The sequence below is a fragment of the Cololabis saira genome, chromosome 4 (genome assembly GCF_033807715.1).
Source record: "Cololabis saira isolate AMF1-May2022 chromosome 4, fColSai1.1, whole genome shotgun sequence".
Lineage (NCBI taxonomy): Eukaryota > Metazoa > Chordata > Actinopteri > Beloniformes > Belonidae > Cololabis > Cololabis saira.
The window spans coordinates 8,451,621-8,477,173 of record NC_084590.1 but is presented as its reverse complement, the minus strand read 5'-3'; the positions used below and the strand labels follow the sequence as shown (position 1 = coordinate 8,477,173).

Sequence of the window (25,553 nt, the reverse complement as noted above, 5' to 3'; positions counted from 1 at the left end):
GTGGAAAGCTCATAAGAACATTTTGCCAATCAATATACAGAAAAAAGAGAAAATAAGTATAACTTAAAAGGAACAGAAATCTTAAAAAAAAAAAGAATTCAGGACAAAATAAATGGAACGCTGTGTTTCTGTAAAAGGAATCAGTTTATGGAACAATCTGGATACAGAAGCCAAATAATGCAAATCAAACATTACATTTAAAAGAATAATAAAAGCCAGTTTGATTGTTTGGTTAATTGTTAAGTTAGGTGGGTTCTCTTTTTTTTTCTCTCTTTTTAGCACCAGTCATATTTTTTTTCTTTGAATCAAAAAATTATTTTTTTTTGTTTTCTTTTTAATTGCGTGATTTGTCATTTGTTTTTTTATTACATTCATTGAAATTTGATTTCTTTGGAAAAAGGGACAGATAAAATAAGCTTAGTTTTCTTTCTGTTCCCTTTCATTCAAGGAAAGAGATTTGTTGTAATTATATTTAACTGTTTTGTTTTTATTTTAACGAATGAAATAAAGAATAAAATAAGAATAAAATAAAACACTGTTTGTGTTGTTGTGCAGGTATTTCACTTTGTTCATGAACCTGCTGAACGACTGCAGCGAGGTGGAGGACGAGGGCCAGACGGTCGGGGGTCGGAAGAGAGGGATGTCCCGTCGTCTGGCGTCCCTTCGCCACTACACCGTCCTCGCCATGTCCAACCTGCTCAACGCCAACGTAGACAGCGGCCTCATGCATTCCATCGGTGAGTCTGCTCTCAGGTGCAGTTTTTCAGGGACTTAGTCCACCCTGAGTCCACAGAACCATCTCCATCAGGGCTGGGGATCCATTCAAATGTCAAGAGTCGATTTGATTCCGATTCTTAAGATTCAGAATCGATTATCAAGATTTGATTCGATCCAATTCCGATATTGATCTGGGTTAGTGTTATTAAAACTGTTTTTTGAGCTGTTGCATTAATTATATGACTGTAGTTATGCAACATATTACTACTAGTATTATATTGAGATTCAACAGCAAGTATTGGCAGCTAATGATGCTGTAAGGACCAATCAGCTCCCAGAATGCTGATAGAACTGCTTTCAGAAACATCGTGGGTCAGAATTACCAAACAGATCCAGGGAGGAAACAGATACGGATGAAATCGATTTTATTTTTTCCCACATTCCATTTTAATTTTTTCCATTTTCGGTCTATTTCGGTTTTTATTTTTTGAGAATTTGGTTTTTAGCATTTTATGCAAATGTAACCCCACGACAGTATATAATAAAAGTAATGAAATATAGACAATTTATGCAACTATAACTGAAAACTTTAATGTTTTCATACCTTTAAACATATTTAAAGGTAAGAACATGGCACCAGTTATTCTTGTGTCCAACAAAACATTCCTTTTTTGGCATTAACAAAAGTTGTAATGTAACGATGAAAAAAAAAATCGATCTTTAGACATACAAATCGATTTTTAGGAATTAATATGAGAATCGATTTAGAATCGGAAAATCGATTTTTTTCAACACAGGCCTAATCTCCATGGATACCAGCTTTGGTCTCTTGCCTTTTCAGGTCTGGGTTACCACAAGGATCTTCAGACTCGAGCCACTTTCATGGAGGTGCTGACCAAGATCCTGCAGCAGGGAACGGAGTTCGACACGCTGGCTGAGACGGTGCTGGCCGATCGCTTTGAGAGGCTGGTGGAGCTGGTCACCATGATGGGGGACCAGGGAGAGCTGCCCATCGCCATGGCCCTGGCAAATGTCGTTCCTGGGTCCCAGTGGGTACGGAGATAAACTTCTTTTAGAGTTACAGACTTGACAGTTGGTCCAAAAAGAACATTTAGGGTGTGGAGCTGCTGAAGCCGAGGGTTTTTATACATCACATACCGTATTGGCCCGAATATAAGACGACCCTGATTATAAGACTACTATCACTCCCTCCAGGAAATACACGACACCACGGTTCTTCATTTACAGATGGCTTTATTCTTCCACTCTCCTTGTACCACCACCGTCAAACACAGCTGTGGAAGGCTACGAAAATCATCACTAATTAATTATACAAATCAAGTATGCACGACGCACATATAAACATAAATAAAACATACCTCGCTGGCTGCACATAACCAGAGGGGAATGAGTCCGCTTCAGGAAACCAAAAATCTTCCAAATATGTCAGCTCTACCCTTTTAACTTCTCCACTTTTCCACGTAACTTTCGCAGCATGACAAGCGCTGCTTCACATCACCTGCTGAATGAGCTTTCAATAACTCAAAGTGTCCCTGCGCAACACAGAGCATGAAGAAAGATTCATACACATAAATACAAAAAACAATACAATACTGCTGGAAATAAATCAACTAAATATCACCGAAATAATAAAACCAAAATAATAATGACAAATAATATTTATGGCAGTTAAGACGACCCCCTCATTTTCAAGACTCAAGTTTGAAAAAAGACATTTTGAACACCAAATTCAATTTTTATACAGAAAATAATTACAGTACATCTGAAACAAAGGATTATAACAATATACTCGAGAGAAATAGCATGTTATTTTGCTTTGATGCTTTGATTCAAATCATCATCTTGAAGTTTTTATCATAACTTCTCCTCAGCTGCCGGTTCACCTGCCGATCTTCCACCCACTTTTCTCCAGATTGTCGCTACATTTCTCCATTTTCTGTTATCTCTTCTCTTATTTTCTTCTCTTTTCTTTCTTACCGCTGTTTTTATTTTTCTTCTTCGTGACAGGGGTTGGCTTTGGCCTGGGGAGTTAAGTTCAGCATTCGCTTTAAAGATATCTGGCTCCATCTAGTGTTGTGAATGGGTGTAATGTCTAGACCCCCAATGTAGGACGACCCCCACTTTTTCAGTCTGATTTCAATGCAAAAAACACCGTCTTATATTTGGGCCAATAGGGTAGTTTATCCGTTTAGGTTTTATAAGCTAAATATCTAATCGTGAAGGTTACAGCACTCCGTCATTATGAACACCTCAGTTAGATTCGCAGCTGCAGTGCAACAACTGGGTCAGTCTCCAATTTAGGGCTGAACGATTAATTGCATTTGCGATAATATCGCGATGTGATAAAACGAGATTTTCTAACCGCAAAGGCTGCGATTTGACCAGTCACGTGATCTGGTCACGTGATCTGGTCACGTTGCCGGCAGGGAAAAAAAGTCAACAGTGCCGTGTGTCCGCCTGTAACCTACTGTATCTACCATGGCCTCAGTGTTAGGGCTCGGCCAGGCAGGGCTTTATAAATATATGGGCTTTATAAATGTATTAAATATATGAGCGCGGAGTCGGCGTGGCGAGGCGCTGTGCGCAGCGCCGAGCACGAGGCGGCCGGGCAGTCGCGCTGTGAAGCCGGATTTATGGTTCCGCGTTAAAACGACGCAGAGCTTACGCCGTAGGTTACGCGGCGACGCGCACCGTACGTTGTGCGTACCGCGTACCCTACGGCGTAGGTTCTGCGTTGGTGTAACGCTGAACCATAAATCAGCCTTAAACCACCTGCAGCCCGTCAGCTCTCCGGAGAAGTTACAGAGCGGCTGCGAGTTGCTGGTTCGTTTTGTTAACTCTGTGGGCTTTATTGGTTTGTTTGTTAGTTTGCTGGTGTTTTTTTTTCTCTCTGTGATTTTTGAGTTATTTATGAAGACGTTCTGAGTTCCCTGTGAGCAGTAGCCTACTCGAGGTGAGGGGGGATGAAATAAAAAACGGTCAAAATCATCCCCTCCTGAAATAAAAACGGTCCAAATCATCCCCCCTGTAAAACTGTCATCCCTCCTTTCCATCCCTTATGTCATTTCATCAATGAATGTGGTTTTACTGCTATTTCAACATTTAGAGTCATCACCAGAAAAATAACACCAGAAAAATAACTTATTTGACAATTTTCACCTGTTTCAAGTAAATTTTCACTTGAAATAAGTAGAAAAATCTGCCAGTGGAACGAGATCTTCTTATTACAAGCAAAAAAATCTTGTTCCTCTGGCAGATTTTTCTACTTATTTCAAGTGAAAATCTACTTGAAACAGGTGACATTTTTTGTTTTTTCCAGTGATGAGTCTTGCTTTAAGTGTAATGAGATTTTTTTTTTTACTAAAATGAGACATTTTAACTAGAAATAAGACAAATATTCTTGTTAATATTTTGAGTTTTTGCAGTGATCCATTTTACTTATCCTGTGAAGGACAGAGTCATATTGATAAGTTCAGAAAAGTGTTTTTTATTGTTGTGTTTTGATGTATTTGATGTAAGCCCAGTGGATATTTAAAGCTTACAGAAGGCTGCATTTAACTGTCATTCCTGCAGTATTTCTGCAGCTGTTTTGGTCAGTGCTATTATTTGTTATATATTTTATTATTTGTAATCAGCACAAATTATCTGTCCCCATATGATAAAATCCACCATCCCCCCTGATATTTTTTTTTACAACTCGAGTACTGCCTGTGAGGAAGGTTTTTTGTTCCCTGTGGGAGTTTTTCTGTGTTTTTCTATCAAACTACGCCTCGTTTTGCCTAAAGTTTAACCCGGTTTGGTGTCGTGTGATTGGGTTCAGAGAGAACGACCCATGTGTAGACGTGTTAAAGAGGTAAAGGCACAGATTTGTTTTCTTTATTATTGTAATCTGTGCTTTAAATAAATCTGGCAATGTTTATTGTAAAACAGACTGATTTATTGCTTGTGTAGTTGAAAAATACATGAGAACAGGACCTTGAAAAAAATAATCGCATATTAAATCGCAATCGCAATATTGAGGAAAAAAATCGCAATTAGATTATTTTCAAAAATCGTTCAGCCCTACTCCAATTATTCTTCAACTGACATAATTCCACTTGTACATCTGCCTCTGGTTTCCAGGATGAGCTGGCCCGGGTCCTGGTGACGCTGTTCGACTCGCGCCACTTGCTCTACCAGCTGCTGTGGAACATGTTCTCTAAAGAGGTGGAGCTGGCCGACTCCATGCAGACTCTGTTCAGAGGAAACAGCCTCGCCAGCAAGATCATGACCTTCTGCTTCAAGGTATGAAAGGAGGTTCTTCTCCTTACTCCAGATTGGTATCAACCAAGAAAATGTGATGCAACACATGATAAATGAATAAATGGATTCTGGTCTGAACTGGTTTAGGTCTGACTACCTTCAGTTTTCAAGGGATCTAAATGGATTCAGGTCTAAATTCAAATTAAAAACACCTTATTATATTCATCATCAATTAATAGTGCAATTAATTGTTGCAATAGTGATGATTTCAGAGATTCATTATAAAAGTTTATAGGTGTGTGCTGGAAAGGACATCCTGTTGCGGTCTTAAGGACATTCTGCAGTGCTTGTATCCACTCCCGCCCGCATCCGCAAAACTCTGAGAATTCATGCCCGCACAATAATAGAGATGCATTGATTTTTGTATCTTCTCCCGTACTGCAAGAGAAATGCCCCAGACAAATCTATCTGATTTAATGTTAACGTGATCTTCAGTTGGGCCAATAAATTATAATTATAAATATTCAGTTAAAGACGTCAGGATTTTCCGAGCTGTCACTCTCATCATGTCCACGCAGGGCTAGCTGAAATGCTATTATTTTAGAGGTTTTTAGCATTTTATGTGAATGTAACCCCATGACAGTATATAAAGTAATGAAATATAGACAATGTATGCAATTATAACGGAAAACCTTAATGTTTTCATACCTTTAAACTAATTTAAAGGCAAAAACATGGCACCAGTTATTCTCATGTCCAACAAAAAATAGCTTTTTTGGACATAAACAAAAAAAATACCAAAAGTTATATTGTAATGATGAAAAAAATATCGACATACAAATTGATTTTTAGGAATTAATATGAGAATCGATTTAGAATCGGAAAATCAATAGTTTTTCAACACAGGCCTAGTTGTCCTCACCGTTCTGGTGGGATGATGTTGTCCTCACAGAAGTTGATAATATCATTCATGGGACTGATGTCCATGTGGATCAAAAAGAACCTCCCAGTCTGTAGCCTCCAAACACCCCTGCAGAGTTTCTTCAGGTTCCTGTGACCACCTCCTCACACTCCTTATTGTGGAAAATCTATTCTCAAACAAGGGCTCCAAGTTCAGGTCTGAATGGGTTGTTGGGTTTCTGACTTGCCCCCATGTGTTTTTCAGGTCTACGGAGCAGCATACCTGCAGAAACTTCTGGAACCCTTACTAAGGGGCGTCATCACAACTCCAGAACACATCAGCTTCGAGGTGGACCCCACCAGGTGAGTTCCTGTGTTCTGACAGATCACTCATACCCCACTTCCACCAAACCGGTTCGGGGGCCGGTTCTGGGCCAGTGCTGAGTTTGGAAACAGGCTTTCTGTTTCCACGGACAAAGAACTGACTCCGGGTCAGAAAAAAATGGTTCCAAGGTAGCACCAACTCTTTCTGGGCTAGAGGAAAGAACCGCTTACAGAAGGGGGGCGGTGTCAGATAAGCAACAAATTAATATGGATGCAGCAGTGGTTTGTGGAGGGGACAACCTCTCTTTTAGTGATGTGGTCCACGGAGGGAGCAACGTGAACCAAATCCGTATTAAAGCAGATACGTTGTTGTTGCTTCAATTTTCACGCCAATTAAAACGCAGCGACGTAACTGACGTTTGCAGCGACGTAATGACGTTTGCAGCGACGTAACTTGACGTTTGCAGCGACGTAACTTGACGTTTGCAGCGACGTAACTGACGTTTGCAGCTACGTAACTGACGTTTGCAGCGACAAAACTGACGTTTGCAGAGACGTAACTGACGTTTGCAGCAACGTAACTGACGTTTGCAGCGACGTAACTGACGTTTGCAGCAACGTAACTGACGTTTGCAGCGACGTAACTTGACGTTTGCAGCGACGTAACTGACGTTTGCAGCGACGTAACTTGACGTTTGCAGCGACGTAACTTGATGTTTGCAGTGACGTAACTTGACGTTTACAGCGACAAAACTGACGTTTGCAGCGACGTAATGACGTGGCTCCCCTTAGCACCCCAAGCGTTGAAAAAACAGACCGGTTCTCAGCTGGTTCCCAAGTTGAACGAGTTGTGAACCAGCACTGGCCAAGAACCAGCTCTTGAACCTGGTTGGTGGAAAAGGGGTCTAACTAACTTTGATTTGGACTAATATTACTGCTTTTGTACAAAACCTGGAATAGAACGATGTTTGCAGCGTGACGAAGACTCATATTTCAGCTCCGTTTTTCTTTTTTTAAGTATGTACACTCTTGAAGGAAAAGTGCTTGGGACACCTCAGGTTTTTATGTTGTGTGGATTTGTAAATGGTCTGAGCCTGGGCAGCCTCATGTCAGGCTGCTGGAACATGGAAGGTTCCAGTTCTTTGGGCCTGATCAAGAGAGAAGTGTTCTGATGCCCTTGTTTTCTTTCTGATGACAATATTCTGATGGGCTGAGACTATTGACCCTATGCCAGTGTCGTTTTTAATTTGAAAATGTCTTTATTATTTAAATTTAAATAAATTAGCATTAAGGAAATCCAGGAATTTAACTTTAAACTGCATCATAAAATATGCTAAATTAAAAGAAATGTATATTAGTTTAAGACATCAGAAATCCATATCTCTGTTAAAAGATGGATGGTTGTGGGGCCGCTCGTTGGCGTAGTGGGTTAAACAGCGGATCATATACTGAGGCTACAGTCCTCCTCCTGCAGCGGTCGCAGGTTCGAATCCCGGCCTGCGCGCCTTTGCTGCGTGTCTTCCCCGTTCTCTCTCTCTACCCCTTTCCAGTCTGCATCTTCAATAAAGGGCCACTAGAGCCAAAAAAATCTTTCAAATTAAAAAAAAAAAAAAAAAAAAAAAAAAAAAAAAAAAAAAAGAGATGGATGGTTGTTTACAGAAATGTGATTGGTGTTTGTTTACATAAACACGATCATGTTTGTTTACATGAATGTGATTAATGTTTGTTTACATAACTGTGATAGGTGTTTGTTTTAGGGATGCCCCGATACCGATACTGGTATCAGTATCGGGGCCGATACTGCTCTCATATACTCGTACTCGCAAAAATTCTCAGATACCACGCACCGATACCACTTCATTGTTGTTGTAGTGACTGATTAGTGACTCTAGGGGGAGATGTTGAGCCGCCCCGCAGCTCCCCGGGTGAGTGTGGACGGTGGAGCAGCCGCCACAGAGCTGCTGCTGCTCAGCCAGCTTTTTCTGGTCAGCCGCTAGTCGGCTAAGCTTAGCGTGGTGATGAGAAGAGAGTGATACATGAGTGAGAAGAGAGTGATACATGAGTGAGACTGGCAGCGCCGTTTCAGGCAAGATGGCAACAATTAATGCAGCGGGACGTCAGCAGTGTGGACATATTTCAGGATAAGGGACGACAGAAGCAAGACAGACTGAAGCTACGTGCTAGAGGAGGGAAGGAGAATACGTTGTTTAATACCAGCGACTTGATAAAACATCTCAAGACGCATCATAAAGCTGAGTATACGGAGTTTACTAATGCTACTGCAAGAACACAACAGCAACATTAGCTCAGGTTCTGCAAAAGCGACAGACAATGGCAAGAGGCTGTCGGCGCGGCGCGTGGCCGGGGGGCGGGGTGCGCGCTCCCAGCGTGACCAGGCCCTGGAGGAAAGCCCAGCCAGCTGAGTTTTGTTTAAAATAGTTATTCTATTCATTTTATTTATTTGTATTGAATTTATCTGTTGCAAATAAAACCTGTCTTCCAATTCATCGCATTTTTCATTGCATTTTTATCCTAGTTATTTTTGTGGTAGAAGTATCGTATCGGTACTCTGTATCGGCAAGTAAAATACTCGTACTCAGTGTGAAAAAAATGGTATCGGGGCATCCCTAGTTTGTTTACAAAAATGTGATTATTGTTTTTTTATATAAATGTCATGGTTTGTTTGTTTTATCCGTACAGATGTGTTTTTTTTATTCCCAAATGTTTTATAGCTTCAGATGTTTCATACGTCCCGATGTGTTTCATAGCTCCATGTTTTTACAACTGTGTCTCTAAATATGTAACATTTCTCAGTGTGTGATTTGTACTTTGGTAAGTCTGATTCTGATGCTGTAACAGCTCGTCATGACGTCCCTGAGTTTCAGTTGCTCTTGTGTCTCCTCAGACTGGAACATGGTGAGAACCTTGACGAGAACCAGAGGAACCTGCTCCAGATCACGGACCGCTTCTTCCAGGCCATCGTTGGGTCTTCCAGTGAGTTTCCCCCACAGCTGCGCAGCGTCTGCCACTGTCTGTACCAGGTAAGCCCCCCCCCATCCCTAACCTGTGTGTGTGAATGTGTTGCTGTATGACCGCCATCCGTGCACAGCTGCTCACATGCTCCACCTTCACGTCCAGCAGTCTGTCTCTGGTTGTTCTCATCCCCTGGAGCATGATGGGACTTTCAAGTTTAAATGGACCTGGGTTTTCTAGCTTTTGCCATCATGACACTTTCTTCTCTGTACTCTAAATCAGCCTGACGTGATGCAGTGGAAATATTCTGCATCATCTTCATCAGCGAACACTCAGACTGTAACACGCTGAAAGAGAAATATGGATAGGTTCTCATGATTTCCAGAAATGTTGGATGAAACTGGTTTGTCCCCATCGGAACATCTCTGATGTGATTGAAGAGGAAAGGTCTGATTTTAGCCCCTTTTCCATCATAGTTTTTGAATCGACTCGCCTCAGTCTCTTAGGTGTACATACGTTAGTACTGTCAGGTTTACGTTGCGTTAGTACGACCAGGTGTACGTTTGTTAGTGGGGTCAGTAGTGATACACAATATTATCGATACCATATCGGTAAGGCCCCGATAATGGCCAAAAAAGGCTGTATCGGTATCAAACTGATGTCAAAATAAACCCGATAATTTTCACAGATAAAATCAGGTGTAAGTATGTTAGTATGGTCAGGTGTAACTACGTTAGTACTGTCAGATGTATATTATCTTAATATGTTTAGTGTATGAGGACACTGATCCTGACGCAACAGCACCTTCTTCATCACCAGTGTCCTCCTCCAGTAGTATTTGCCATTAGCTCTTGGTAAACAGGAGCTCCGATTTAAAGTTTCCATAGAAACGCTGACGTTTGTTTAGTCGCGTTCAGTTTCTGCGTACTCATACACAGCTAGCTCAGCGGAACTTTGAGGTGAACGGACTCAAGAAGTGGATAGCTTCAATACTTCCTAGAAACCTTTTTTCCGTTTGCGATCGTATACTAAGATATGCGTATGAAAGAACAGGTGGAGTTTTTTTTCTCACCGCATTGCTCCGGGGGGTTCAGGAGATCAGGGTTAGGAACAGGGAGGGGTTTCCTGAACTGAGGCCACCTTGGCCCGGCCCAGATCCACAGTTGGAAAACACTCCTGGGTGAAAGAACAGCTGGAATTCCTACACAACCAACAGAACTCTGACATCTAACGGTCAACCGTCCATCTGCAGATGAGGAGGTTAAACTGGCTGCACATGGGAAGACTTCTGCTTCAAAAATGTTCCTCATTTCCTGCCTTCATCGGTCCTCTTCATAGTTTTACTTCTTCAGTGAAGGCGGTAAACGAACCATCCTACGTTCCAACCACAGCTGCAGTTCAATAATGCTGTCATAGAGATGTCGTGAAGAATGAGGCCTGGAGGGCAGAAAATGATCTACAAATATCTTCAACTCACACTTTCTCTACCTATCTATTAGCTCTTCCTGCAGTCGCCCCTTAACTCCACCTTTCTTGATTGATAGCTGGTGGATTCAGTGAGGCAGATCATGATTTCACACTTTGTAAATGAAGTTGTGGCTGTGGTTTCATCATATCACAACGCTTTGACTCTTAACCAGCTGGAATGAATCACCTCCTCATCTCTCCCTCTGTCTGTAGCTTCCACCACTTTGTTCCATGTTTGCATCACCTCTGGCTTCAGTTTCACCAAATTGCTGTGGTCACTTCCATCAATTCTTCACCGTGATGGCAAAATCTAGTAAAATCATGCTGCAGCCGACAGACGTTGCTCGGAGGGTCTGGATGCAGACGCTGGGGTTGTGGAGCTCCACCGTACACCGGACGTGCGTGACCTTCGTTTTCCCGGATGAGCCCAGAGAGGAGCTCCACTTTCTCCACAGTCTGATCCAGATCCTTCTCCTGTGGGGTTCAGACAGGTCACACCGTCTCCTGCTGGACCGCTGAGTGCCCCTTAGACAGACTGGAAGTCAAAAGCTTCTGCTAACTCTGGCTATGAGGCGCTTTGAACACCCACACAGCGCTTGTTGCACCCCAAACAGAAAAAGGCGGGACGATATGGAGGAATAGAGAACGGACTGTTTGTTGATTAAATTGGGGAGTGGTAACCTAACGGTTACAGAGGTAGGAAGTCTGGAGGACTCAGGTTCAAGTCCTCGGGTTGGCAACCGAGGTGAACCACTACGGGCCCCTACTACTACTACTACTACTACTACTGTCATTTAGCAGACGCTTCTTTCCAAAGCATCTGAGAGAACAAACACACCATTTTGCCTGGTGAGCAATTAGGATTTAAGGGCCTTTCTCAGGGGCCCAGGGTGGTTCATCTTGGTTGCCACTTGAACCACCTCTGTAGCCACTAAACTACCACCAACCCGCTGCTCCCCGGGCCCCGGAAACATGGCAGCCCACCGCTCCTATTCCCAACTAGCGGTTAAAAGCAGAGGACCCATTTCAGTTTGTATACTGACAAATAAAGATTATAAAAAATAACTTTAACTTTGATTTCTTTGGCAAAAAATATGAAGCCAAGATTAAATGTTCTCATTGACTTCCTTTCACTTGTGAATATGTGGCACAGACGGTAGAATTTATCCCCACCTGTTGATTACTGCACCCAGGAGTTTCAACCAGGTGACTAAAGTCCGGCTCCAAGACATGCTGCTTGTATGAAAAAGGAAAACATGAGACCCAAAAACTGGACTCATAGGTCTTATGGGAACACATGCAGTCTCCATTTGTACATATTTGTGGTACTACACGGGTGGTTGTGAGGAGCTCAGTACGTTGAAGGTTGTTGGATATCGCACGGTCAACTGTGCAAGATATTATTATAAAGAGAAAGCATTTACAACAAGCAGAACACCAGCAGCAGCCACAAAGAAGACCACGCAAAATCACAGAGAAGGTCAGCAACTATTGAGGAGCATGCTGGGTAGAAGTCTTCAACGCTCTGCTGGTTCCATACACCAAGGGCTTCCAGTGGCATTAATGTCAGTACAAAACGGAGGTAGGGGATTCAGGGGTGGGGTTTCCATGGCAGCAGCTGCAGGCCTCACATCACCAAGTCCAGGGCCAAACATCAGATGGAGAGGACCCTGGAGCAGTGGAAACGTGTCCTGTGGAGTGATGAATCAGTGAGATGTTGAGTCTGGGTGTGTTCCAACATGACTGAACTCCACAACACAAAGCAGCGACCATAAAGATCCGGTTTGATAAGTCCAGTGTGGAAGAACCGGACCGGTCCTGACTTCAACCCAATCCAGAACCTGTGATGAGCTGGAATGGAGATTGTGACCCAGACCCTTTTGGTGCAGCATCAGTGTGGGACCTCATAAATGATCTACAGAAGGAATGGACACAAACTCCAGCAGAAACACTCAAAACATCTGCTGGAAAAACTTTCACTAAGACACTGACTTGAGTGAACCGCGCTCATGCCCAAAGTCCATTTGGGCCGATGCGGAACACGTAAAAACCAGCGGGCAAACGTCCCTAGCTCATCTATCCATTCTTACATTTCAGACCTGCAACACATCCCAAAATTCATCTCAACAGGAAACGTACTGCGTTATAATGTTTAAATTCCTTTTCTCAACTGTTTTCTTTGATTACAAGTTACAAGAAGCTTCTCAGGGACCCAGAACATCACCCCGATCAAGGGCCCCCCTTTGTTTCTTCAGACGTCATCGTTCTTCCAAAAGATATCTGAAATACTAATCATTCGCCCACCATTTGTTCCCATGGTGATGTTCCAATTCCAGAGATGTGTCCTGGACTAGGCTAACATAACTCTCGTCCATCCATCCCCACCCTTGTGTCCCTCATCAGTGTCTCAGGGCTCTACTGGAGCCAACCCCAGCTCTCTGAAGGTGTCAGTACACCTGGAAAGGTCATCTGTCTGCCATACAGGCGGACAACTGGCACCAAGCATCATTAGTGGATGCATCTGTGTTTTGTAGTCTTGATGATGGTTTCCATGGAAACTCTTGTCCATGTGATTCTATCAGTTGCTGATTATCCCGTTGAGGGGTCAGAGATCACACCTGCTCTATTGTCCTTAACCTGGTGAAGTTCCTCCAGGTTCCAGGAATGGCTTCATGACATCCTGCTCTGTAGAAGGAGGAATATTCAAATCACTTCAAGACCATCTTTGTCCCTCAGAGACCAAATCATCATTACAAAATCAGCTGTTGAGATTACCTGGCTTGAATATCATCAGTGTTTTGTCTTTCACCTTCTTACCACCATCAGTTTATCCCCATAACAACTTCTTTGGAATGGATTATGGCTTGAAATGTAAAAAATGGATGTTAACAAACGAACTGAAGCCGACTAGTAGAAACATGAAGGAAATGACGCAATCTTGTCTTTGTGGATCCAAGTAGCAAAGCTGTTACAGTTCTGCTGTTTTTGTAAACATTATTAACATTTCCCTCCAGTTTCTTCTGCTCTAAAACAGTCTGGGCATCAAAAAGGAGGGGGATCCCTGCAAGTCAGGCATTTAGTAACACCGTTGTTGGCTGAAGCTGTGGGACCGTCAGCTATTGAAACTGGATTTCACATCAAACATGTTCTACAGATCAAGACCTCCTCATCATCTCTGACCATCAGAACAACCATGGCCGGCCTCTCTGTGATCTGTGGACCAGAACATGAACCACTTACAATCTTTCGACTGGAATTCGGAAAGAATCCTGTCCTGGATTCTTTGGAAGATCCCAATCTAAGCCTGTCCCCAACGTGGTCATCCAACTTCTCACTGTAATGAAGAGAATCCAAGTTACACACAGATCAATGTTGGCCGTGTGTCTCACATGTGTCCTGTCCTGGAATTACCCAAAGTTAACATTGTTGGACAGTTGGGACGATTTTCTTTTCATCCTTGCTGCCACTCACAGCCGGTAATCCGCTCAACCAGTTGAGATGAAACTTTCTGAATGGCTGCCTAACAGCCAAGATTTCAGAGGTCAGTATTTAGAACGGATGTTGGTAAACCTGTAGACTCATTGGTGATGACGTGAAGTCAGTGGAACAAATTTGAAACCAGTTTCCCCGGTAGAGATGCTTTAATTAGCAAATATAAGTTTTTGCTCGTAGCTGGAGAGTTAAAGGTTGAAACTTCTTCGTACATCCTCTGCTCGCATATTTTTGATCAAATTAAAGCTCCTTCTGACCACATTGATGTTGCCTCAGTGATCCTTAGTTTCAGAGGAAGGCCCGAAAACCAATGCCCCGATTCAATTAGCCAGGCAGCTTTGATGAAAACTTCATCCATGGGTGGTGCCATTTTTCCGTGGTCTGTGGTTGCATTAAATCTGCCTGGACCCAGATCATCCCCACTGGTACCTGTGTTTTCATTTATATGTCCCGTTTTCCATATCGTCCAGACCTTTTCTGATTTGGGGTTGTTTTATAACCGTACAGCTCTTGCGTTCCTCTCTCACACACACTCATTGAGGGTTCCATGTCCTGCTGGAGGACACTGTGACAGGGCTGGGGTCGGAACCAGCAGCCCTGTGGTTGGAGCAACACCTGAACCTGGGTGATGCACACACATGCTCAGCCTACAGAAGTCGCTCATGCTTGCAAACGCTTCGGTACCCTGCCTTTCTTAGGCGCTGATTGTTGCGTGCTGTGGTCTGAATCCTGTCCAAGAGTTTGTTCGCCCTCTTTTAATCCTGTTTTTGTGTAAAACCATGATATATATCATGCGGTAGTAGTGGCTCTGAGGTCCCTGAATGGACCCAGAGACTATAGAAGAGGAACTGGACCAATATCCTGTGATGTCATCCACAGGTTTCTGAATAGTGCTTACCTCGTACTGCAGGGCCCCGTGTTGTAAATAGGCAGAAGGAGCAGACCTGAAAGCCGTTTGGATCATGCCCACCATACTTCTGATACAACAAGTTAGCCATTTTAGCTTGGCTACTTGACTGATACGTAGTTTTTATACTAACTTTTGTTAGCTTTTTAGTTCTGATGTAATCCTCATGTTAGATGCTACCCAAACTTCTGAAACGAGAATCCTTCCAGATCAACCCAGAACCTTCCACACCAACTCAGAACTGGGCTCAGTGTCATGGTATCTTTAAAACAAGAATGATTATGGTCTGTAGGTTTTTATTCACAAATCAGAAGTTGATGGAGGTCTCAGTAGCTAAAGTGAAGAAAGCTTGATGTTATCTCTGCTGACCATCAGTCACAAGGTCACACACCTAATTATACATTAATTTGTGATTTAAAAAAAATGTATACAATGAAGTACATAAACACTATCTAAATATGGAGACTAAAACAGTTTTTGTTCATTTCTGCTGTAAAGTTGGACATTTTAACATGGAGGTCAATGGAGATGAACTGCAGGTCTGGATCTGGACCCTAGTGGTCTGTAGAGGACCCGCAGGTCTGGATCTGGACCCTAGTGGTCTGTAGAGGACCCGCAGGTCTGGATCTGGACCCTAGTGGTCTGTAGAGGAACTGCAGGTTTGGATCTGGACCCTAGTGGTCTGTAGAGGAACTGCAGGTCTGGATCTGGACCCTAGTGGTCTGTAGAGGAACTGCAGGTCTGGATCTGGACCCTAGTGGTCTGTAGAGGACCCGCAGGTCTGGATCTGGACCCTAGTGGTCTGTAGAGGACCTGCAGGTCTGGATCTGGACTCTAGTGGTCTGTAGAGGAACTGCAGGTCTGGATCTGGACCCTAGTGGTCTGTAGAGGACCTGCAGGTCTGGATCTGGACTCTAGTGGTCTGTAGAGGAACTGCAGGTCTGGATCTGGACCCTAGTGGTCTGTAGAGGAACTGCAGGTCTGGATCTGGACCCTGAGAGAGCAGGAGAGAGCACGCCTAGAAACCTTCACAAAGACGGAATCTTGACTTACTCCTGGCAATGCGAACCAGACTATTGCTTTATTTGTACAGAGACTGGATAGCCCGTAGCAACGGACCCAGTACTCTCAATCACAGAGTCTCCAGAGGAACACGGTTGAGTGCCTTTTCCAAGTCCACAAAATACCATCCACATCAAAATACTGGTTCGGAAAACTCCTACGCTCCCTCCAGGACCCTGGTATGGGTAGAGATGTAGCCCAGTGTTCCACAACCAGGATTTAACCAACATTGTTCCTTTTGAATCTGAGGTCCACCAATTGATCATAATCTCTTTTCCAACACCCCTACATAGACAGTACCAGGGAGGCTGAGGAGTGTGATTCCCTTAAAATTGGAATACACCCTCTGGAAAAGGGGGACACGACTTCAGTTCCAGTGATGAGCGAGCCCATCCCCAAGTCCACAGACTCGGCCTCCTCTAGGGAGGGACATTTTGGTGGTGAATATTCCTTCTACCCTCCAATGACATCCCCAGTTGAGGTCAACAGCACACCACCCCCAATATACGCAATGTTGGTGAAGCACTGCTTTGCCAACCTGAGCCACCTGACGGTTTACCGGTTTCCTCTCGGAGCCAGTCAGTCAATCCTCATAGGCTCTCCAAACTCCTCCCCCAGCCAAGTTTTTGCCTCAGCAACCACCGAGGCTGAGACCCACTTGACATGCTGATACTACAGTCTCCAGAGTCATAGGACTCATCCTTCAGCTTGTCCTCAACTAGGGTGTCCACCACCAAGTTTGTGCTGCCACGATAGCCACCTACAACTTTGGGGCTACAGCTCCGGTCAGCCGCATCATCAATGGAGGCACGAAACAAGGTCCATTCAGACTCAGTGCCCCCTTGGGTCCCGCCTGGACCCAACGCAAATCTGGCGGGAGCGGGCGGCTAAAAAAAAACACTGCGGGATCGGGATGTAACCTAGCGACAAGATGGAAATCAATGACATGGAAAAGAACCTCAAACACGGTCTTTAAAAAACAAAGACAAAGCAAGGCAAGTCAGATATTTGGAGACACTTTGTTTAGTGTCTGTGGAGCATCTTGTAAGAGACGAGGGATTGGAACCTCAGTCGGTCAACAGCATTCTCTTCCTCCACAGCAATGTAATAGCCAAGCGATTCATTTGTTAAATTAATTTGTTTCATTCGATAACTTTGTTTATTTTATGTAATTTATTATTGTTATTTGAGCCACTCACAGCTTACTCTCATTGCTACAACCTCAATCACATAATTGATCCGTGCGCGATAGGCGAAATAGCTTGTGTGATGATGACAATGATGGATTTGCATCAAACTTTCTCTCAGGTGGCCTATGAACTGTCAATTATCCATCGAGCTCCACCATTACCATGTTAACATTCAGACAGATTTGTCTAGGACATTTCTCTTGGGCTCACATTCGGTTTGTGCCCGGCCGGACCTTCTTTCATACTGATGATGGGTCAAGAATCACTCTTAGTCTGCTCCATCCCACAGGACCAATTTGCTGTAAGAAACCCTACTAGGGACAATTGTCCCCGACAACAAAGCTCCTGGGATCATATGGACACACAAACCCCTCAACCAGGATGAGGTGTCGATTCACAGAGGAGCAGATTGTGTTTTATCAAGCAGAAATTTTTAGGAGGGAAAAATGTCTTACAAAATACATCTGCCAATGAGGTAAAAAAAAATAAAAAAATCTTGTCTTGAATCCTCAAAACTAGCAAAATAAAAGCTCGCCACTCGCTAAAATAAAACTGGGCCTTTTTTACTTTTTTTTTTTTCCCCCATGTCTCTTTATTGGGTAGTCGATGTAATGCATATTACACAATAAACATTTTTTAAAGGATTCGACAGAATACCCCGTTTTATATTTTACCACACACACACAAAACAAAACAAAAAAAAAGTTAAATAAATAAGGACACAAAACTTAACATAACAAACACCCCAAAACACACACACTGCAAAATACGTAATTATAAACAGGTCCCAAAGTAAGTACCAATTTCCAATCAAACTCTGACTGAAGAAAATAATAATAGGAAAAATAAAGTAATAAAATAAAATACACGACACACAAAACAACAACAAAAATAAATAAAAAAATAGAATGAAATAAGATCAATAAATAAAAATTAAAATAAACAGACATAAGAGGAACCCTAAAAAAAATAGACATGGTTAGCAATATCATACTTCCCTATAATTAAATTAAATCAAATTAAATTAATCTTCCAAGGATGCCAAAAAATTTACAAAAGAAAAAATAGTTTCCCAAATATAAGAGAACTTATCAGAGCAACCCCTAATACTGTATTTAATTTTCTCTAAATATTAAAAGGACATCAGGTCTTTCAACTAAGAGTTGGGAGATGGAGGTTTTTGGTCCTTCCATTGAAGTAAAATAAATCTGCGAGCTACAAGAGAGGAAAAAGCAATTATATTAATCTCCTTCTTAGTAAAACTATTAAAATCTTCAGGTACACCAAAAATAGGGATTAAAGGGCTAGAAACCACCGGTTTATTAAGGGCTTTTGAGAGAGTATTATAGAAATATGACCAAAATGAACACAGCTTTGGGCAGGAAAAGAACATATGTGTATGGTTTTACTTTGATAAAAGTTTGCAGTGAACTTAAAATTTTTGGCTGTACCTTTTGTAGAAACAACAATGATGCGGTGCAAAAAAATCTTTTGTTTTTCATCTGAGGTTGTATTTGTCTAATATGAAAACTTTCTATGATATGATTTTTGCGTTTTCCTACGATAAAAACAGGATTGAAAGGGGGTACCAGCTTCTGGACATGACTGTACATGCACGTGTGTGTGCTGTGATGTGTGTGACGTGTGTAGGCGGTGCTGTCACATGACTGTACTCATCTCTGTCCTATAGGCTACTTGCCACTCTCTACTGAATAAAGCCACAGTAAAAGAAAAAAAGGAAAACAAAAAATCAGTAAGTTTGGAGAATCTACTTTCTTTCAGACACTTTCCCCTGAAGCAAAAAAAATGGCTTTTTTTTGCATTTGATTCATATAATTCTGTTTAATGTCTTCATTTTTCAGAGATTGGTTTGATATTTGGTGTTTTCTGGACCTGTTTCATTATGTCCTCCACCCTCTCTGAAATCATGGTACTAATCCGGCTTCATTGGTCCAGTTAACAGCTGCAACAGCTTCTGTTTCCTCCTGGACTCTGCCGTCTCTCAGGAGACTCAGAATGTTTCATCTGGGAACCATTGATCATCACACAGTTAAAATCCTTCCAGTTCTCAGATGAGACGCTCTGATGAACGCCCTCTGCTGTGGTGGGGGTTCCTGGGCCGGATGGGGCAGAGCTCCGGACTGCAGACTCATGAACACACACCATCACCAAATACACAGGAACGCCAGAGGAATGTGGAGTTGAGCCACTGCAGCTTCTTTATACGCATCATGGCAGGAAAATTAGAGGTTCACTAATCCAACTTCCAGGCTCCATCTCAGTTCCAAAAGCCAGACTTTGTATAGCGCTGATAACCTTGTAATGTTAATCAAGTTAAAGTTAACCAAAGTAATCCGGCTCCAGTAAACTAGGTATGTTAATCAAGTTAAAGTTCCGTAAAGTTAGCTTGCTAAAGTAAGATATAATTTTAAACAAGTTGGATGGAATAATTTCGTATTTCCAACATAATCTGTACTTTCCGTTGTGGCTTCAACTATTAACATGTTTTGTGGTATTTTCTTCCCGTACATGAAAGAGGCGTTTGGTACATAAGCTTCTCCTTTTAGCGTCTTTGTTAATCAGTAATCAGAAAGTAAAATGACAAAGATCAGCGTCATGTGGTCTGCAGTGGTTCTCCAACATCAGCTGAGCGTTCAAAGTGTAGTCTGGAGCTCTGTCTGTCCGTCCAACAGAAACAAATCTTAAGTGTGTTGTTCTGTCTGCGTTGTTTCTTGCTTTCCTCCTCGGGACCTTGTCCTTCATCTCTTGCTCATGGACGACTTTGTTGCCATTCACACATCTTTTGCTTGATTTGTCATGTGGAACAGAGAGTCATCGTGTACTCTGATAACGCTGTCACATATTCAAAGCCTGCTCAGTGGTGATGCAGACGTGGTGGGGTTCAGTTCTAGCAGTTAAACCTGTTTTATTGAAGTATGGGGGACAAAACAAGCAGTCATCTCTGGTTTTGGACCTCAGTAAACACACGCTTAGATGAACAACAGCACATTATATATTATACCACATTATTCTTTACTGACCGAGAGCTCAGACAAATGGACTTAGCTTGCCCCTTTTTGTCTTTCTGGGTCTGCTAAAGCCTATTTGTCAGTTGGAGCCCATTGGATTCAGCTGGAGCCCGGTGTAGCCTGGTGTAGCCTAGTGGAACCTGGTGGTCTGTTGGAGCTGGATTAATCTGGGTGGATGCTCTTCCTGGGAACGTGGCTTGGCTGACGGAGCCCAGACCACCTTAGATGTGGAGGTGCTGATTTTCATCTGTGCTGCTTCACACTCGGCTGTGGAAAGCTGAAGATCACACCCTTATGGAGCCAAGAGGACCACATCATCTGCAAAAATCAACGATGGGATCCTTTTGCCACCAAACCAGAGCCCTTGGCTGCACCTAGAAGTTCTGTCCAGAAATGTTATGAATAGAGTTGGTGAGAAAGTGCAGCCCAGACGGAGTCCAACTCTCACCTGGGAAAAAATATGTCTTACAGCCAACAATTTGGTCCAAATACTGGCTCAGTTTATGTAGGGACTGAATCCCCCAGGGCCTTTTAACTACCATTGCCAGAGTCCACAAGATTGTTGGTGCATTTCTTCTACCATCCTTTGACATCCCCATTGAGGTCAACAATAGACCCACTGCACTTGGTGAAGCACTGATGTCCCCTCCTGAACTGCCTGATGGAAGTCACTTTCCATGGCTCCTCCAAACTCCACCAACACCCGAGTGTTTGCCCCGTTCAACTGTCATGATGTGAACTCTGACTAGGGAGACCGAAAACTCCAATGTTTATTCCTGCTGTAAAGTTGGTGGGGCCATTGGTGATGAACACACTGCTGGATCTGGACCCTAGTGGTCTGTAGAGGGACCACAGGTCTGGATCCAGACCCTAGTGGTCTGTAGAGGACCTGCAGGTCTGGATCTGGACCCTAGTGGTCTGTAGAGGAACTGCAGGTCTGGATCTGGACCCTAGTGGTCTGTAGAGGACCTGCAGGTCTGGATCTGGACCCTAGTGGTCTGTAGAGGACCTGCAGGTCTGGATCTGGACCCTAGTGGTCTGTAGAGGAACTGCAGGTCTGGATCTGGACCCTAGTGGTCTGTAGAGGACCTGCAGGTCTGGATCTGGACCCTAGTGGTCTGTAGAGGACCTGCAGGTCTGGATCTGGACCCTAGTGGTCTGTAGAGGAACTGCAGGTCTGGATCTGGACCCTAGTGGTCTGTGGAGGACCTGCAGGTCTGGATCTGGACCCTAGTGGTCTGTAGAGGACCTGCAGGTCTGGATCTGGACCCTAGGCAACGCAAATTTATTGCTATAGCACAATTCAACAAGGCGATACCAAGTCTTTAAAACCTAAATAAAAAGCATGATTTAAAATGTAATGAAAGAAAAAAGAACATTAAATAAAATATGATCCAGTTTCTAAACAAGTTTAAAAGTACCAGTGCAGGTTTAGAGCTTGACTCAGGTGCAGGTGAGTACCTGGACTTAAATAAGTGTTTCAGCTGATCTGAGGCTTTCTGGGAGTTTCTTCCAGACATGTGGAGCATAGAAGCTGAATGCAGTTTCTCCTTGTCTGGTTCTGACTCTGGGAACTGATAAAAAAACTAGATCCAGATGACCTGAGGGGTCTGAAGGTTCTTACTGGGTCAGGAGGTCCCTGATGTATTTTGGTCCTGGACCAGTCAGACCTCTATAGACCAGCACCAGAACTTTAATGTCTATCCTCTGAAGGAAAGGCAGCCAGAGTAAAAACCTCAGAGCTGGACTGATGTGGTCCACTCTCTTGGTCTTGGTGAGGACAGGAACAGCAGAGTTCTGGATGAGCTGCAGTTGTCTATCTGACTTTTAAGGTGGACTGTAAAGATGCTGTTACAATAATGAAGCTACTAAAGATGAATGCTGGACTAGTGTCTCCAGGTCCTGCTGAGACATCACATCTTTGAACCTTGGTATATTCTTAAGGCTGACTTTGTTATTGCCTTAATGATTTTTTCCAGATTTCCATCACTATAGTCCATCACTAGACCCAGGTTTCTGGCCTGGTTGGTGGTTTTAAGGTGTATAGATTAAAGCTCTGTGTTGACCTGTAATCGTTATTCCCTAGTGGTCGGAAGTGGAACTGCAACTCATTTCACTTCCTGGTGTGGTTCAGACCTTCAGACCAGTTGTTGCTCTGCGGTTCACAGGCACTGGTTCTGTCAGATCAGGTTTTTCAGAGACAGTTGGGTAGATGTTTGACATGTCCGTTTGACGGTCATTGTCCAGACGTTGTAAGTCGATGGTCTGATCATCGGTGTGAGCTCAGTCTACACACGTTTCAGATCTCGACATCCAGGGGTTTTAGATGCAGACACTTTATCTTGATAACTTTCCTCATGGGGACCAGGAGCAGTCATCTCCTGGTGGCCTCGTCCATGTGCTCAATCTGCTGTTCCTGCTCAGCAGATGGATGGATCGGAGGAAGACTAGGACGAGTGCTAGACATGAGTCTGGCTATGATCGTTCCTTTTCAAGCTCATCTTCTCACGTCTGAAGTGAAGAAACTTCCTGTTGAGGAGGATGTTCCTCAGGTCAGAGGTGTTCCCATGGCCCTTCCTGAGTATTGCACAGATTCCTACGTTGGAGTGACACAGGTTTTGTTCACAGCATTCCAGTGGAAGCTCCTGTTTCATATCTCCAGGTCACATGATGCACCAAACAGCGTTTGTCTAGCAAAAAACAGCGCTTGAGTTTTGGGGACATCCAGGTCACTGTGATCTGCAGAGATCTTGAAGACGTTTCAGCTTTCATTCAGAAGATTTGAACTGACAAAGCCTTCTGGATGGAAGGGGGAAGGGTCTTCAAGGACCAAGATGAGGAGATCCAGTTTCACTGACTCGTGGATTTACACTGCAAAAACTCAAAATCTTAACAAGAATATTTGTCTTATTCCTAGTTATAATGTCTCATTTTTAGTCAAACAAATCTCCTTACACTTAAAACAAGTGTCATTACCAGAAAAATAACTTGTTATTTGACAATTTTCACCTGTTTCAAGTAGATTTTCACTTAAAATAAGTAGAAAAAATCTGCATGTGGAACAAGATTTTGTTGCTTGTAATGAGAAGATAAATCTTGTCCCACTGGCAGATTTTTCTACTTATTTCAAGTGAAAATGTACTTGAAACCGGTGAAAATTGTCAAATAACAAGTTATCTTTCTGGTAATGACTCTTGTTTTAAGTGTAATGAGATTTTTGGACTAAAAATTAGACATTTTAACTAGAAATAAGACAAATATTCTTGGTAAGATTTAGAGTTTTTGCAGTGTATTGCTCCTCAGAAGTTCCTCATCGGTAACGTTTGGATCATCTGACTTGGATCATTTGCTCCGAGGCAGGTTGTGATGGTTGCAGTGTTTGATGGGTGGATTTCTGAAGCGGTGGACCATGCGCTTCTCCGTCTGCAGCCCCTCCTCCTGATGATAACCTCCGGAGAGCTGGTGCTTGGGTTCTTGGTTCTCCTCGCTGGGCTGTAACTTCGAAGCCTTTTGTCCCGTTGCTGTTCAGCTCAACTGGGCTTGATGATATCTGTCGTCCTCCTGTCCTCCACTGTTCCTCCTCCTGAACTCGCCATCTCCCGCCCGCCATAGCTCCGCCCACTCTGCTGTTACACATTAATACATAAATAGTTTTTGTCATTCTCATCGTTTTTCTTTTGCTCTGACATGTGCTCAAGTTTTATTTTTTTAACATTTCCTACTTTCCTACGCTCGACCGTGGTCTTCCTCTCACCTGCCTTTGCTCTTTATCTGTCCTTGACTCCCCCTGTGGTCTTCCTCGCCTCCCCCGTCCTCCTCCCCCTCACAGGTGGTGAGTCAGAGGTTTCCCCAGAACAGCATCGGAGCGGTGGGCAGCGCCATGTTCCTGCGCTTCGTCAACCCCGCCATCGTGTCTCCGTACGAGGCCGGAATCCTGGACAAGAAGCCGCTGCCCCGGATCGAGCGAGGCCTCAAACTCATGTCCAAGGTGAGACCGCCACGTTTCCAGGTCCATATGAGACGCTCCAGAACTACGGCTGGGTATTGTTAAGAACCTCACGATTCGATTCGATATCGATTCGATATAGATTCGATTTCGATTCCATATCGATTTGATATTGATTTAAATGCTTCGATATCGATTCAGTAAGGCGTAGAAATACACAAATACCTGTTGGCAATTTTTCATTATTTTTATTTTCATGCCTATAACACGTGTCATGTTACTTGAAAGTTACATGCTACTTGTTCAGAAATGAACTGAACAATTAAACTTAGCCCTTCAATATCCATTTAAAGTTCAAAAAAAGAAAGAAATTGCAACAGCTCAACAGCGCCTGTGTGAATTACATGTACTGACTACTGGGATTAAAGTTCACCAGGTGAAAATGTAATAATGAAAAAAATCGCTCTTTAGACATACGAATCGATTTTTAAGAATTAATATGACTATCGATTTAGAATCGGAAAATTGATGATTATTATTATTTATATTGTTTATTTAACTTTGGGGACCAAAGTGTTTTTGTACCAGAAAGTAAATCAGTTTTTCTGCTGTTAACCCTTAAGGACCCACGTGACTCAATGCCCTGGAAAGTTCCTGACACAGTGTCCACTTTGTCTGTGTTATGCAACCTATATTCCTTCTTCAGATAGAAATGGGTCTCTCATTTCTATGGAAGATTATTAGGGCCATGCAGGATAAAAAAATATTTGAGAGGGGAAGATTTTTTTTATTGTGCACTTTGAGAAAAAAGTCAAAATGTTGAGATTAATTTTGAAATACAATTTCGAGAAAAAAGTCGAAATGTCGAGATTAATGTTGAAATACAATTTCAAGAATAAAGTCGAAATTTCGCCTTTTTTCTCAACATTTCAACTTTATTCCTGAAATTTTGACTTTTTTCTCAACATTTCGACTTTTTTCTCAAAATTGTATTTCAATATTATTCTCGACATTTCGACTTTTTTCTCGACATTTCGACTTTTTTCTCGAAGTGCATGATGAAAAAAAAATCTTCCTCCTCTAAGATATTATTTTTTTTATTTTAAGATGGAGATTTTATTAATGAATTTATTATTTATTTTTAAAAATAAAAAAAAAATAAATAAAAAAAAAAAAGATGGAGATTTTAACATGGAGGTCAGTAGAGGTCTTGCAGGTCTGGATCCAGATTCATATTTGTGGGTTTTCCATGTACATGGTCCAGATGATCATTGCAGCAACTG

The 25,553-nt window shown here is 42.7% G+C and overlaps 2 protein-coding genes across 3 annotated transcripts in view; one reads left to right on the top strand and one right to left on the bottom strand.

Annotated features, from left to right (window-relative positions):
• The window catches only part of pxylp1 (2-phosphoxylose phosphatase 1), a 417,866-nt gene that overhangs the window by 166,454 nt on the left and 225,859 nt on the right, over window positions 1–25,553 (bottom strand). The window lies entirely within an intron of this gene.
• The window catches only part of LOC133441451 (neurofibromin), a 142,684-nt gene that overhangs the window by 54,506 nt on the left and 62,625 nt on the right, over window positions 1–25,553 (top strand). For both annotated transcript variants that reach the window (XM_061718755.1, XM_061718754.1), the window contains exons 25-31: window positions 556–737; window positions 1,559–1,770; window positions 4,861–5,022; window positions 6,146–6,243; window positions 9,110–9,245; window positions 18,986–19,048; window positions 24,154–24,312. In XM_061718755.1, the coding sequence (XP_061574739.1) occupies window positions 556–737; window positions 1,559–1,770; window positions 4,861–5,022; window positions 6,146–6,243; window positions 9,110–9,245; window positions 18,986–19,048; window positions 24,154–24,312 (1,012 nt within the window). The remainder of the gene's footprint in view (window positions 1–555; window positions 738–1,558; window positions 1,771–4,860; window positions 5,023–6,145; window positions 6,244–9,109; window positions 9,246–18,985; window positions 19,049–24,153; window positions 24,313–25,553) is intronic.